This window comes from Canis lupus, chromosome 17, assembly GCF_003254725.2.
Source record: "Canis lupus dingo isolate Sandy chromosome 17, ASM325472v2, whole genome shotgun sequence".
In the NCBI taxonomy this organism is placed as follows: Eukaryota; Metazoa; Chordata; class Mammalia; order Carnivora; family Canidae; genus Canis; species Canis lupus.
The window spans coordinates 58,404,809-58,420,575 of NC_064259.1; the positions used below are offsets into that span (position 1 = coordinate 58,404,809).

At 37.5% G+C, this 15,767-nt stretch overlaps 2 protein-coding genes across 8 annotated transcripts in view; one reads left to right on the forward strand and one right to left on the reverse strand.

The window, feature by feature from the left end:
• LOC112664066 (Golgi pH regulator) overlaps positions 1–13,661 on the forward strand; it is a 61,454-nt gene extending 47,793 nt beyond the window's left edge. For all 5 annotated transcript variants that reach the window (XM_025453264.3, XM_049095619.1, XM_049095620.1 and 2 more), the window contains 4 exons: positions 8,054–8,149; positions 10,090–10,179; positions 11,122–11,187; positions 11,315–13,661. In XM_025453264.3, the coding sequence (XP_025309049.1) occupies positions 8,054–8,149; positions 10,090–10,179; positions 11,122–11,187; positions 11,315–11,521 (459 nt within the window). In that variant the 3' untranslated portion in view covers positions 11,522–13,661. The remainder of the gene's footprint in view (positions 1–8,053; positions 8,150–10,089; positions 10,180–11,121; positions 11,188–11,314) is intronic.
• PDZK1 (PDZ domain containing 1) overlaps positions 12,552–15,767 on the reverse strand; it is a 39,867-nt gene continuing 36,651 nt past the window's right edge. For all 3 annotated transcript variants that reach the window (XM_025453263.3, XM_025453262.3, XM_025453261.3), the window contains 2 exons: positions 14,624–14,914; positions 12,552–13,040 (listed from right to left, as the gene is read on the reverse strand). In XM_025453263.3, coding sequence (XP_025309048.1) covers positions 12,987–13,040; positions 14,624–14,914 — 345 coding nt within the window. In that variant the 3' untranslated portion in view covers positions 12,552–12,986. The remainder of the gene's footprint in view (positions 13,041–14,623; positions 14,915–15,767) is intronic.

Below are 15,767 nucleotides of genomic sequence, written 5' to 3' on the forward strand. Positions count from 1 at the left end.
AATAGATAATAAGGTTTATTCATGTTATTTGTTTCTTGAGTGAGCCTTTGTAGTTTCTGTCTTTTTGAAAGAATTTGTCCATTTTTATTGGAGTTGTCAGTTTTATTAGCATACGATTGTTCTTAATATTCCCCTATTATCCTTTTAATATCTGTAAAATCTGTAGTAATATTATCCCTCTCCTCTTTTTATATAACAACTTTATTGAGATATTCACAACAAAGCAATTCACCTGAAAAGAAATTCCCATTAGCAGTCATTCCTTATTTCTCCTCCAGCTTTAGACAGGCACTCATCTATTTTATGTCTCAATAGATTTCCTATTCTGGACATTTCATGTACCTTGAATCATACAGTATGTGATCTTTTATGATTGGCTTCTTAGTAAATGTTTTTAAGGTTCGTCTATATTGTAGCCTCTATCAATACTTCATTCCTTTTTCTGGATAAATAATATTCATTCCATTATATAGATATACCTCATTTTATTTACCCATCTATTAGTTGAGAAACATTTGCGTTCCACATTGGCCATTATAAATAATGCGGTTGTGACCATTCATATATAAATTTTTATGTGGATATATGTTTTCATTTCCCTTAGGTACATACCTGTGAAAGAAAATTGCTAAGTCAAATGTCAACCTTTTGTTTAACCTTTTGATAAACTGCCAATCTGCCAGGCTGTTTTCTGAAACAGCTGCACCAGTTTACATTCCCACCAACAGCATAAGAGTTGCTATTTCCCCACATCCTCACCAACCCTTATTTATCTTTTTATTAGAGTAATTCTAGTGGATGTGAAGTGGCATCTAATTCTTGGTATTGGTAATTTGTGTCTCTTTTTTCCTGATCAGTCTGGATCAAGATTTATCAATTTTATTGAACTTTTCAAAGAACCAGCTTTTGGATTAATTGATTTCCTATATAGTTTCTCTGCGTTCTATTTTATAAACTTCTGCTCTGGTCCTTATAATTTCTCTTCTTTGGCTTATTTTGGGTCTCCTTCTAATTTTGTAAAGTCCAAGCTAAGATCATTGATTTACAACTTTTAATATAGGTGTTTTCATTTTATAACTTTCTTGCTAAGCATCTCACAAATTGCAGTGTTTCTGATGTGTTGTGTTTTTATTTAGTTCAGTTCAAAATATTTCTAATTTTTCTTCTTTGACTCATGGGCTATTTAGAAGTATGTTATCAAAAAAATATTTTATCAAATATTTGGGGACCTTATTAATATTCTGTAATTGATTTCTAATTTAATTCCATACTTAGTATGATTTGAATCTCTTCAAATTCATTGAGACTTGTTTTCTGTCCAGAACGTGTTCAACTATGGCTAACATCCCATGTACAATTGAGTAGAATGTGTATTCTGCTCTTGTCGGTTGGAATGTTGTATGAATGTCAATTAGGTCAAGTTAGTTGGTATAGTATTGCTGAAGTTTTCTCTCTTTGCTAATTTTCAGTCTATCTTATCAGTTATTGAGGGAAGGGGTGATAAAATTTCAAACCATTGTTGTGGATTTGTCTTTTGTTCTATCAGTTTTTGCTTCATGTATTTTTTTTTTAATTTTTATTTATTTATGATAGTCACAGAGAGAGAAAGAGAGAGAGGCAGAGACACAGGCAGAGGGAGAAGCAGGCTCCATGCACCGGGAGCCTGATGTGGGATTCGATCCCGGGTCTCCAGGATCGCGCCCTGGGCCAAAGGCAGGCGCCAAACCGCTGCGCCACCCAGGGATCCCATGTATTTTTTTTTATCCAATTATAGTTAACATACAATGTTAATTTCAGGTGTATAACATATCAATTCAATAATTCTATACATTACTGAGTGCTCACCATAAATGTAGTCACCATCTGTCACTATACAATATTATTATAAGATTATTGATTATCTGCTTTATGCTGTACATTTTATCTCCATGACTTATTTTATAACTGAAAGTTTATGCCTCTTAATCCACTTTATCTATTTCACCCATCCCTTCACTCATCTCCCCTCTTGCAACCACCAGTTTATTATTTGTATTTAAGTCTGTTTATTTCTGGGCAGCCCCAGTGGCACAGCGGTTTAGCGCCGCCTGCAGCCCAGGGCGTGATCCTGGAGACCCTGGATGAATCCCACTTCGGGATCTCTGCATGGAGCCTGCTTCTCCCTCTGCCTGTGTCTCTGCCTCTCTCTCTCTCTGTGTCTCTATGAATAAATAAATAAAAATCTTTAAAAAAATTTTGTTAAGTCTGTTTATTTCTTTGTTCATTTGTTTTGTTTTTAAGATTCTGCTTATAATTGAAATCATGTGTTATTTGTCTTTCCTTGTCTGACTTATTTCACCCTGCATAGTACACTCCAGGGTTGTTGCAAACAGCAAGATCACATTCTTTTTATGGCTGAGTAGTACTCCATTGCATATATACACCACATCTTTTTATCCATTCAACTATCTATGGAAATTTGGTTTGCATTTGGAAATTTGGTCTGTATCTCAGCTATTGTAAATAATGCTGCTGTAAACATAGAGGTGCATAAAGCTTTTTAAATTCCCAAATCATATTCTTTTGGTAAATATCCGGTAGTAGGATTACTGGATCATATGATACTGTTCTATTTTGTTCCATTGATCTATATATCTGTTTTTGTGCCGATACTGTACTATTTTGATTACTACAACTTTGTAGTATATCTTGAAATCCAGGACTGTGAGACCTCCAGCTTTGTTCTTTTTCAAGACTTTTGGCTATTTGGGGTCTTTTGTGGTTCTATACAAATTTTAGGATTATTCTAATACTGTGAAAAATGCTGTATAAACATAAGATAAGGATTGCATGAAATCTGTAGATTGCTTTGAGTGGTATGGACATTTTAACAATATTAATACTTCCAATCAGTAAGCACAGAGTATCTTTCCATTTGTTTGTGTTGCCTTCAATTTCTTTCATCAATATTTTATAGTTTTCAGGGTACAGGTGTTTTACCTCTTACATTAAATTTATTCTCAGATAATCTTTCTGGTGCAGTTGTAAATGGTATTGTTTTCTTAATTTCTCTTTCTGGTTCTTAATTGTTAGGGTATAGAAATGCAGCTGATTTCTGTGTATTAATTTTGTATCCTGCAACTTTATTGAATTCATTTATCAGTTCTAATAGTTTTTGGTGATGTTTCTAGGGTTTTCTGTATTATCATGGCATCTGCAAATAGCAAGTTTAACTTCCTTTTTCTGAACGCTATTTCTTTTTCTTGTCTGACTGCCGCACTAGAAATTCCAATATTCTGTTGAATAAAAGTAGTAAGAGCGGACACCCTTATCTTCTTCCTGATCTTAGAGGGAAAGCTCTCAGGTTTTCACCAATGAGTAGGATGTTAGCTATGCATATTTCACATATGGCCTTTATTATGCTGGCATGTGTTCCTCTAAAGCCACTTTCTTCCCTCTAAATCTACTTTATCATGAATAGGATAGGATTGTAGTTTGAATAGGATTGTAGTTTGTCAAATGCTTCTTCTGCATCTATTGAGATGAGCAAGTAGTTTTTATACTTTATTGATGTGGCTTATCATGTTTGATTTGAGAATATTGAAAAACCCTGCTATTCCTGGGATAAATTCTTTTTTATTATTTATTTATTAATGAGAGACACACAGAGAGAGAGAGAGGCAGAGACACAGGCAGAGGGAGAAGCAGGCTCCATGTAGGGAGCCTGACGTGGGACTCGATCCTGGGTCTCCAGGATCAGGCCTTGGGCTGAAGGCAGCGCTAAACTTTTGAGCCACTCAGGCTAACCCCCTGGAATAAATTCTACTTGATCATGGTGAACAATTTTTTTTAATATATTGTTGAATTCAGCTTGCTAAATTTTGTTAAGGAATCTTGCATCAATGCACATCAGAAATATTGGCTTATAGTTTTCTTTTTTTGTAGTATCTGTCTGGTTTTGGTATCCGAGAGATGCTGGCCTTGTAAAATGAATTTGGAAGTTTCCTCCCTCCTATTTTTTTTTTAAATCCTCTGAGAAGAAGGATGCCTGGTCGGCTCAGTTGGTTGAACATCTGACTCTTGATTTCAGCTCAGGTCATATCATGGGTCATGAGATCAAGCCCCACATTGGGCTCTGTGCTCAGCGTGAAGTCTGCTTAGGATTCTTTACTTCCTCTCCCTCCATCTCTCCCTCTCCCCCCTCTAAAAGAAATCAATACATCTTTTTTTAAAAGTTGTTTGAGGGACACCTGGGTGGCTCAACGGTTGAGCGCCTGCCTTCAGCTCAGGGCGTGGTGCCAGAGTCGTGGGATCGAGTCCCACATCAGGTTCCCCTTGAGGAGCCTGCTTCTCCTTCTGCCTGTGACTCTGCCATTCTCTCTCTGTGTATCTCATGAATAAATAAATAAAATCTTTTAAAAATAATAAAAATTTAAAGTCATTTGAGAAGAATAGGTATTAAGTCTTCTTTATTGTTAGTAGACTTGACACACAATGTTACATACATTAATTTATTTAAGGTGTACAAGTATAGAAGATCTTTCCATTTGTTTGATTCATCTTCAGTTTCTTTCATCAGTGTTTTATAGTTTTCAGAGTACAGATCTTTCACCTCTTTGGTATTAACTCTTTGTTAAATGTTGGTAGAATTCACCTGGGAAGCCATCTGATCCTGGGCTTTTGTTTTGGGGGAGTTTTTTTATTACTGATTTCTATTTTATTACTAGTAATTACTAGTAAAATCTGTTCAGATTTTCTATTTCTTCCTGATTCCGTTTTGGAAGATTATGTTTCTAAGAATCTATTTCTTCTAGGTTGTCCAATTTGTTGGCATACATTTTTTCATAATGGTCTCTTATAATCCTTTATGTTTCTGTAGTGTTGTCAATTGTTATTATTTGTCCTCCTTTATTTCTGATTTGATTTGAGTCTTTTTTTTTTTTTTTTTTCTGAGGAGTCTGGCTACAGATTTATCAATTTCGTTGATCTTTTCAAAGAAACAGATTCTGGGTTCATTGATTTTTTTTTTCTATTTCATTTATTTCTGCTCTAATCTTTATTGTTTCCTTCTGCTAGCTTGTCTTTGGTCTTTCTCTAGCTCTTTTAGATGTATGGTTAGGTTGTTTACTTGAGATGTTTCTTGTTTCTTGAGTTAGGCCCATATTGCTATGAAACTCCCTCTTAGAATGGCTTTTACTGCAACTCAAAGACTTTGAACTATTCTATTTTCATTTTCATTTGTCTCCATGTACTTTTTTGTTTCCTCCTTGATTTCTTGGTTGACCTATTCGTTGTTTAGTAGCATGTTACTTGGCCTCCATATATTGACATTCTTTTAGATTTTTTTCTTGTGATTGACTTTTAGGGTCATACCAGTCTGGTTGGAAAAGATGCATGATATGAGTTCAGTCTTCTTAAATTTATTGAGACTTGTTTTGTGGCATAAGTTGTGATGTATTCTGGGGAAAGTTCAATGTGTACTTGTAAAGAATGTGTATTCAATGGTTTTTGGATGGAATGTTCAGTATGTATAGTATATAGTTCATCTAGTCTAATTAATGCATTGTTCAATAAGGACCTGTCTTCCAGATTGCTGATCCAGTCTGCATCCTCTAATCGTTGATTGCCTCTACTGTGTTTTTTCTTCTTTTTTTTCAGTTATTAAATTCTTCATCTCTGACTGGTTCTTTTTTATATCTTTGTTGAAGTTCTCATTGGACTCATTCATTTTCTTCTTAAGTCCAGTGAGTAATCTTTATGACCATTACTTTAAATTCTTTATCCAGGCATATTGCTTATCTCCATTTCATTAGATCTTTTGCTGTGATTTTGTCCTGTTCTTTCATTTGAGACATATTCCTTTGTCTTCTCATTCTGTCTAGCTCTCTGTTTCTGTGTATCAGAGGCTCAGCTCTGACTCCTGGTCTTGAAAGAGTGGCCTCGTGTAGAAGAAGACACCAGAACCAGGTGCCCCAAGGGTGCCTCCTATATGGGTAGCATGCACCCTACTATTGTGGCTGAGTTGCATTTGCCTTAGTTGGCATCAGTGACCTGCTTTGCCTGCTGTGGGCACCCTGGGCAGGGTTTGGCCCCTACACACCCAACTAAGAGACTCAGCTATTAGAACTGTGGGCACACTGATGTGGAGGGTTCTCTCTCTCTCCCCAGGGCTGTAGTCAATTTAGAGTGGTGTGGGTCTCTACTCAGTCTGCTTGCAGGCTGTGGTGGGGCAGGAACTGTTTTAAAGAGCCAACCCCTGAGGCAGGCAGGTCCCGAGGTGAAAGATGGGGCAGGGCATGTGGTGCCAGCAAGATAGGTAGAGAGTAGTATTAGTGCTGGTTCCCACAAGCATCTGGCTGTCTAGGCTGGGGGAGGAGAAGAGAAATGGTGCCCACCAGCACTTTTGTTCTTGAAGTCTCCTGAAGAGAAGACTCCCTGCCCCTCCAGCACATGTTGAGATTAGTAAATGAATATCCTTCGCATATACCCAAGCACTTTTCAAACAGCTATTTCTATACTCTTAAGCCAAGTTATTTATTCTAAATCTTTAAGAGCAGGGACTAGTTTTCTCTTGCCCTCTGACTCTCCCAGAATTAAGCCCTACTAATTTTTAAAGTACCTAGACTTAAGCCCTGCTGATTTTAAAAGCTCCCAAAATTAATACCTACTGGCTTTCACAGCCACATGTTACTGGGAACTCATCATCTCACTGCCAGGGGTGTCTAGCTTGGGATCCATCCTCTCTACTTCTCTGTGCTTGTAGTGTCCCTCCTGTTTTTGGTTAGTCTCAGGGGGTTTGGCTCCCAGGTATGTAAGCCCCTCCACCCTTTTCAATATGGCTTCCTCTCAACAGTTAACTGTAGAAGGTCTGTTCTGCCAGTTTGCAGGCTGTTTTCAGACTTGCACCGAGGTAGCTGTTCTCTTGATGTGAGAGAAGGTGAGCTCAGGAACCTCCTATTCCACCATCTTCCTGACACCCCTGCTTCATGTATTTTAAAGTTCTTTTATTTGGTACATATATCTTTAGGATCATTTTGTACCCCATTTTGTATCATTTCAATAAATGATCCTTTTATTGTTCTGAAATGACCCTTTTAATCCCTGGCAATATTTTTTACTTTGAAATCTACTTTGATATTAATACAGACCTTGCAGCTTTCTCTTGATTAGTGTTAGCATAATATATCTTTTTCCATTCTTTTACTTTTAACCTATTTGTATCTTTATACTTAAAATGGTTTCTTGTAAGCAACATATAGTTGGGTCTTGCTTTTTTTTTTATCCAATCTTATGGTCTCTGCCAGTTAATTGGCAGGTTTAGACCAGGATTCAGCCATCTAGAGCTCATAGGCCAAATCCAGCCACCACCTATCACTGTACATAAAGTTTTATTTGAACACAGCCAAGCGCATTCATCCACATACCATCTGGGGCTATCACTACGGTGATGGAGTTTGCCAACCCCTAGTTTAGACTATTTACATGTAACGTGATTATTAATATGGTTGGATTTAAACCAACTGTGTTGTTTTATGTTTTTAATTTGTCCTATCCTTTTTTCCATTTTCCTTTTTTTCTGCCTTCTTTTGGATTAATTGGGTATTTTTCATAATTCTATCTAATCTCTTGTTGGCTGTAACTCTCTTTTCATTATTTTAGTGATTGCTCTTAGAGCATTCAGAAAATAGAGTGTGAATGACCCTGGAATTCTTGATTCTCTTACTCAAACTTCATCCACCAGAATGTTACCCATCTAACTTCCGTGAAATTAAGGTGTATATACCATAGCCTTTTCTCCCTTTATTCTTTACAGAAAAGAACAATAGGGTCTGGATAAGGACTTTTGTTTGTCTATATGTGAATAACCAAAATAAATGTCTTATATATGATTTAGATTGAGAGTAGAATTGAAAAAAAAATAAAAAAAAATAAAAAATAAAAAATAAAAAGAGTAGAATTGCATTTTTAGGAATATCCCACCTATAATATATGTTATATTGATTCATTATTTTAAGTCACTTTTTGAAATAGTAATTATTGAGATGCTCTAATATAAAGGTCCATGTCTTTGCAGGCAACCATTAATATCGTTTTTGACCGAGTTGGAAAAACTGATCCTGTCACAAGAGGCATTGAGATCACTGTGAATTATCTGGGAATCCAATTTGATGTGAGTTGTATCAAGATCTTAGTTTCTTTTTTATCTGCTGTAAATTAAAATTGTTAAGATTCTAATTCCTTACTTCATTCTGCCTTTGTTCTTCACTCTCCTCTGTTTTTTTGACATATTCATATGGCAGATTTGTTAAGGACATAAAACCATAAGTGATAGCTGGTACTTATTACTGATTATTATTATTATTATTATCAATGCTGATTATTTCTGTAGCTCCTCCTCTGCTTTTCTATAGCCAGCTTCCCAGCCCAGTTTTTTCCCCAAATACTGGGTACATGAGATCTCTGATGCATGAGATTTTCAAATCCAAAACTCACCTTTGATTCCTCTAGTAGAAAATTAATCACTAATTAGTGTTCCATGTTAGAAGTGAAATCATGCCTGCCGTAAAAAGCTATCAATTAATGTGAACTTTGAGCTAAAGATGGTAACTGTAACCTGTGCCTGTTTTATAATATCACTATTGTTAAACACACTTTTTTTTTGTATATGTTTTTATTGAGTTCAGTTTGCCAACATAGAACATGACACCCAGGGCTCATCTTGTCAAGTGCCCCCCCCTCGGTGCCCATCACCCCATCCCCCCGCCCACCTCCCCTTCACTACCCCTTGTTCATTTCCCAGAGTTAGGAGTCTCTCAGGTTCTGTCACCCTCACTGATATTTTCCACTCATTTTCTTTCCTTTCCCCTTTATTCCCTTTCACTATTTTTTATATTCCCCAAATGAATGAGACCATATAATGTTTGTCCTTCTCCAATTGACTTACTTCACTCAGCATAATACCCAGTTCTATCCATGTTGAAGCAAATGGTGGGTATTTGTCGGTTAAACACACTCTTGTCCCAGTTTAAGTTTAATGTCTTTATTTATAGAAGAATATATTTTCCAAATACGTGCATGCGTGTGTGTGTGTGTGGCCAGTGAATCAGCACTTTGGTAGTAAGACCAGAATCATGCTATGATTCTAGTAACAGACTGCATGCTACCCCCAGCCATCCATCTCAGCTGGATATTCTCCTAGTAGCTAGATAAAATGAAAATTAAACACAGGAAATTGAGCTTCAGTCTTTGAAAAACAACTCAAAGCACATGTTTTTTGATGATAGGTCAATAGTGTAAACTTTTTCATGTGAAGGAGCATGGTATCTTTCCTCCAGGTAGTTTATAAATTCTACCATAAAAAAGGCTTCACTATTCTGCATATGTGTTTTCTTTTCCTCTTTTAAAATTCTTACTGGTCTCAATTATTAAAGTGTTCTTCTTCATCAGTGCTTTCTGAAGCTATTTAAGTTGCTGTAGTGTCTGTATATTTCATCTATAATCCATCTGTATACTCCACGTATAATACCTTTTAGATGTTAGTAGTAGCAGTTCCCCCATAGATACTTTTCAGACCTGAATCCAGCACAGGGTCCCACTGTGAAGCAATCCAGGAGAAGAAAACTGTACTATCATGTAATTCAAGTGAAGGTCAACTGTTTATTTCCCAGACCATAGCTGAGAATATTTACATAGTCTTTCATTATAAAAGAAAAATTTCTCTAAGTTTTGGATGATCAAGGGACTATCATTCATGGATGTCAAAAATAATTTAGCTGCTAATTTCCTTCTAATCCATGCTTTTCACTTAACACATTGAAGCTGTGTCATTGGTTCTGTCTGTTTCTTCAAATTGACTGGTGGTGTTTTCATCACTTCACTGCACTTGCTTGCTTCCATCCTAAGTTTTGATTAAATCTTCTTAGAAAGCTATCCACTGCAGTCTTCCTAGGTGCTGTAGTTGCCCCTTACTCATTTTCCTCCCACCCTAAATTTTTTTAAAACAGGTAGGGCCTACTGGAGTTCTCTCAGTCATGTAAGTGATCAGAATAGCCTTCACATGTCTCTCAACAGAGATTTCACACACACTTCTCCTTCCTTTTATGGTGGCAGGTGAAGTTCTGGTCTCAGCACATTTCCTTCATTCTGGTTGGAATAATCATTGTCACATCTATCAGAGGATTACTGATCACTCTTACCAAGGTATGTTGTATCACTAAGTTTAAATGGCTTACTATTTGTGATATTTCGTGTGACACCATGAGATAATTTTACCTAATAGAGATTTCAGCCTTCTGAGATCTTACATAACAGTTCACAAATATTTAAAAGACCTGCAATAAAGTTTTTTAAAAGTGAAACTGTTATATAAACTGATGTTGATGGGTTTACATAATACACCAATCAGTTGAGTGCATTTACCAAAGGTCATAGAATGAGATCATGGTCTGTTTGTTCACTGATACCGCATCGGCACCTAGCAGTAGAAACTAGCACATGGTAAGAACTCCAGAGATACTTGGAATGAACAAACAAGATACGTATTTGAGGTTAGGGTAACTTTGAAAGTCACTTGTAAGGAGGACATATAAGTAGGAGAATCAGAATATTTGACTGTTTTCTGATCAACATAGAAAGGCTTTACGGATGCAGAGGTAAATTTTCTCTTAGAGAAGAGGTGTAGGGATCCCAGTATCCAAGAATTGTTTGAATGAAAGGAGTGAAGAGGTTAGGAGGAGAGAAGAGGAAAAGGGCTCTCCAGGCATCTAGCACAATTTTGGAAAATGCTCAGGAGCCTAGTAATAATTACAAGGGCATGGAGTGGCCTGGAGTAATCTGTTTTAATGTTTTATAGTGATATGAAAGTCATGTGTATCACATAGTTTCTGAAAAATTTGACAGTGATTAGAATCCTTTCATGTCATAATGTAATTCTTAAAACCACCAGCTGTCCTTCTGGGGACATTACAGCTAGATCCTTTGCTCTCAGTCTCTTTCTCTTCTTCACGGCATTAATCTTATCAGTTGTTCTGTACTGGATTATTTGTGTGGAAGAGAAACTTTTAATTAAATGTTAACTATGGTACTTCATGTTCGTGACACAAGAATCTAGCAGTGCTGAATGAATTCTCCCTTTCTTGACAGTTCTTTTATGCCATCTCCAGCAGTAAGTCCTCCAACGTCATTGTCCTGCTATTAGCACAGATAATGGTACGTTTCATGAACTAGTTTTATGCTTATGACTGTAAAATACCAGAAGTGTTTATACTTCTACGTATTTTAACAATTCCCTTTGGCCCTTCACCACATTCAGAGTGACTTCTGGATTAACTTACAGGGCATGTACTTTGTCTCCTCCGTGCTACTGATTCGAATGAGCATGCCTCTAGAATACCGCACCATAATCACTGAAGTCCTTGGAGAACTACAGTTCAACTTCTATCACCGTTGGTTTGATGTGATCTTCCTGGTCAGTGCTCTCTCCAGCATACTGTTCCTCTATTTGGCTCACAAACAAGCACCAGAGAAGCATATGGCACCTTGAACACGTGCCTGTTACAGACTGCGACAGGCCAATGGTGTCAGGATTTGGATGTAAGAGGAAAAAATGGAGGGGACCAGGGCGTAATCTTTTTTAAACAATCAAAATGCTGAGGTAGCATATTCTACCCTCAGCTTATGCCTTCCTCCTCAGTGGATACTATGATCATGAGTAGCATTACCTAGAACATGAGAGTGTGAAGTAAACTCAAGCTAGCACTCAGCGGAGAGCATTCCATGGGGGTTTGAAGCTGGTGCAGCATCGGGACAAAGAGGTGGGAAAAAGCCAAGAAACTAGGTGGTGGGAATACACTGGAACCTGGGGAAAGGGGCAGTCACGGGTAGCTGTGCCAGACACCCAGATTTTCTGTTCAAGGCTCACAGGGAGGAGGTTATGGCTTTCCCTTAAGATCGACTATCATTAAAATCAGATTGTAACTCTTTGGCTTTAGCTTCATTTTATCAAGGGTAGCTTGGTGTAGTGTGTTTATGCAATCTAACATGAGTTGGCATTCCCCTGCCAACCCCTGCCCCATTAAAATAACCAACAGGTTCTCTGTTCTTGTCTGGGATAGGACAGTGTGCTACTGAAATCGATTCTACTGAGAGCATTCAGATATATCATCTTTATTGATTTCCTTTTAAGTTAGTATCACCTGAGAATGAATTACTGTACATTTAATTTGCTGATGTTGCCTCGTTTTTTGTTTTTTGTTTTTTTCCTTCCATCTGCCCTTCATGCTGTGGGGGTAAAACAATGAATAACTGTTAACTGGAATAAGTCATTTTCCTATCCTAGACCCTACTCTCTCATCTGTCAAAGCACAATGCTAGACAGTTTATAGAACACTGCGAAATGCAATTTGTGGAAAGCCATCCTGAGTTTTATTACCAGGAAGTCTCTAAGATCTTATGCTGAAGTTTACTGTGGTTTGGGTTTCTAGAGGCAAAATGAAGGGTAAAGCATAAAAGCAAGTTTACAAAAAACAAAAGCACTATTAAGGTTTTATCAGCTAACAGGGAAGATTCAAGTATACTCGAGAGGCATTTTTAATGGCATCTATTTTAGCAATCACAACATTCTTACAAAAGCATAATTTTAATAGGCTTATCTGCTCAGATATTTTATAGCAGCTCTCACATATACAGATTTATGAATCATCTTTAGTGCACAAGAAGCCTATAGAATTAAGAAATATCATATAGAGAAATGTAGTGAAGTTGAAGCTTGAAAGAGATCACATGTAAAGAATCTGGTTGCTGCCTTAAGTTGACCATAAATAAACCATCTATTGCAATAGTCACCCCCAAGACAAATAACAACAGAAGACAGTCAAACATGATGAAGCGGTTCCCAGAGGAGTTCTTCTCTAATAGAGACAGTAAATGGGTGGCAGCTCATTCCTCGGGAAAGGATTTGTACTAAAAACCCAGAAACAGCTGTCAGCCAAAGCCATTATTTGCTTTCATCACATCTCTGTGTCTTCAGAATTGGAAGAAGAATGTGAGGCTGTACTGTGAGCCTGTGCAAAAGAAAACAAAGGATCTGTAAGTGCGAGAGTGTGAATGTCAGCAGTTGAATGACTTAAGGCAGGGAGTAGAGTCACTCACTAGAAGCCAGGTAACCTGAATTTCACACTTGGCTTTGTTTCTACTTTGCTGTTTGACAGTAACAAATTTCTTAATGTCTGTATCTCTTTTCTATAATTGCCTAGCCCTATAACTGACTTGCTATAGAAATAGAGAATTCTTTAAAGACAAGTAGAATGCTTTCTTTGCTAAGCAATCAAGAATGGAAGGTCAATGGCTATTGTGTGTGCTATGGTCTAAATGTTTGTATCTCCCCAAAATTCATATATAGAAATACTAATCCTAAGGTCAGGTGATATTAGGAGGTAGGACCTTTGGGAGGTGATTAGGTTATGAGGGCAGAGCCCTCATGATTGGGATTAATGCCTTATGAAAAAAGGTCCCCCCAGGGCTCCATATCCCCGTCTACCATGTGAGGACATAGCAAGAAGTTGGCCATCTCCCACCTGGATGAGGGGTCTTCCCCAGTCACCAGATCTGTCAGTGACTCAATTGATCTTGGACTTTTCACCTTTTAGAACTGTGAGAAATAAATGTGTGTGATTTATAAGCCACCCAGTCTATGGTCTTTTATTATAGCATCCCAAACTAAGTGTGTATTCATTAACAAGTAGTATTTAATTTATATGACCAATCTGTAAAATTAATGTAAATGGAGTAGAATTAAATATAACGGAAAGAAGAATGACATAAATCTTTTGGAGTTTTGGCTTTGCCGTTCATTTCCTTTATGAACTTGACAAAAATATAAAAGACTTATCAAGGAATTTAATCCAGAGTAATGCTTTTTCCTATTAATAAAACATACATACCTGCCAATTATCTTAAAAAGAATGTCTCTAACCACTACCATTCAGTTTCAGGCTTACCATTATTAACCAGGCACTGTTTGAAGCACTTTAATAGTCTTAGTTAATAGGAAACAAACAGGGTTGCTGGAGGGGAGGTATCTGGGGGGGATGGGGTAACTGGGTGATAGGCATTAAGGAGGGTACGTGATGGAATGAGCACTGGGTGTTCTATGCAACTGATGAGTCATTAAACTCTACCTCTGAAACTAGTAATATACTATATATTAATTGATTTTAAACTTAAAATTTTTTTAAATTAAAGAATAGTTAATATAATCCTAATAATCCTATAAACTGTTCTTGGTTTACAAGTGGGGTAAGTGAGGCAGAGAGAAAATAAGTCCATTTGCCCAAGGCTGTTAAGTGACAGAATCAGAATTTGTACACAGTCTGATTCAGGTTCTTCTGGTGGTTCCATTATAATTTTGATAAACTTTTATTAATTGATTTTTCTCCAGACAGTTACTGTCAACTCCATGCTATGAAAAAGAAGCTTGTCCTCATACCACTTCCTCTCCACCAAAATAATTTAACTTGCTTGTTCTCTTTGTAATTTTCCAGTATTCTAGGAAATGTGTGGTCAACACAGACCTGGGGTGTACTTATTAAGGACTTTATCATACCCTGATAGGTTAGATCACTAAAAGAAGTCTGTCATCACTCACTCGTTCTTTTGCCACATGTGACTCGAGCTCTGGTTCTGCCAGTGTTTCTTCTTTGGAATCAGGAGTTTCATCCAGTGGATCAGCCATGGAAGAAACAACAGGGATTTTCTTAACCTGGAAATAATCATAGGCCTTCTTTCCACAGACCAAGAGTGTGACATTCTTCCCACTGCTCTGGATTCTGTCTACCACCTTCTCATAGGGTTCATCCACCACCTTTGCTCCATTCACTTCAATGATGATATCTTCATCCTCCAACCCTGCCAATTCAGCAGGGCTGCCCTTCTGTACCTATGAAGAGAGGTTCTAAATTATCACTTCCTGACATGGATAAAGGAATTTAGTTTAGCTTCCCTTCAGAGGAGAGAGGAGTTTGAAAATGTACTCTTAACCATGTTATTTCTCCCTAAGGTACATAAGAAAGGTGCTCTAATGCTTTTCCACTTCTGAAAGATTCAACTTCCGTTCTCAAATGAATACCACGGTAGGAGGGGTCCGACATGACAGCACAAAAAGACTCTGAACTCACCTCCTCCCACAGACACCAAATCGACATCTACATAAAGAGCAATTCCTCCTGAAGAACTGAGGGCCAATTGAGCAGCTTTTACACAAAAAAGAATAGACCACAGAGAGAACAGCAGAAGAGATGGAGACACAGTAATGATGAAACCCCCACCCCTGATGCTACAAACTACAGTAGGGAGAGAGACCACTGAGGAGTCTGCACACAGTTTCCCCAGACCTGGGGCACAGAAAAATAGTAGCAGTTTAAAGAGCAACTAGAAAAAAAATAAATAAATAAAAATTAATTAATTAATTAATTAATTAAAAAAAAAGAGCAACTAGACTAATCGAAGAGAACCAGTTGACTAACCCGAGAGCATCTGCCAAATGGTAGAGAAACTGCTGAAATTCTCAGGGGCACAGGGTATTAGCAAGTACCACTGTTAACATTCCATCTCCACCTTGATAATGCAAGATAAGCCCAGATGCTCTAGCCATCCTCAACAAGCCCTGGGACCCTAGCCCACACCAGCTCAATGCAGGCCCACTATGGCACACACCAGGACACCCTCAGCTACCTCACCAAAGCAATCATGGCATAAAGCACTCCAAATCAGCCCAGCCCATGCCTGCTTCA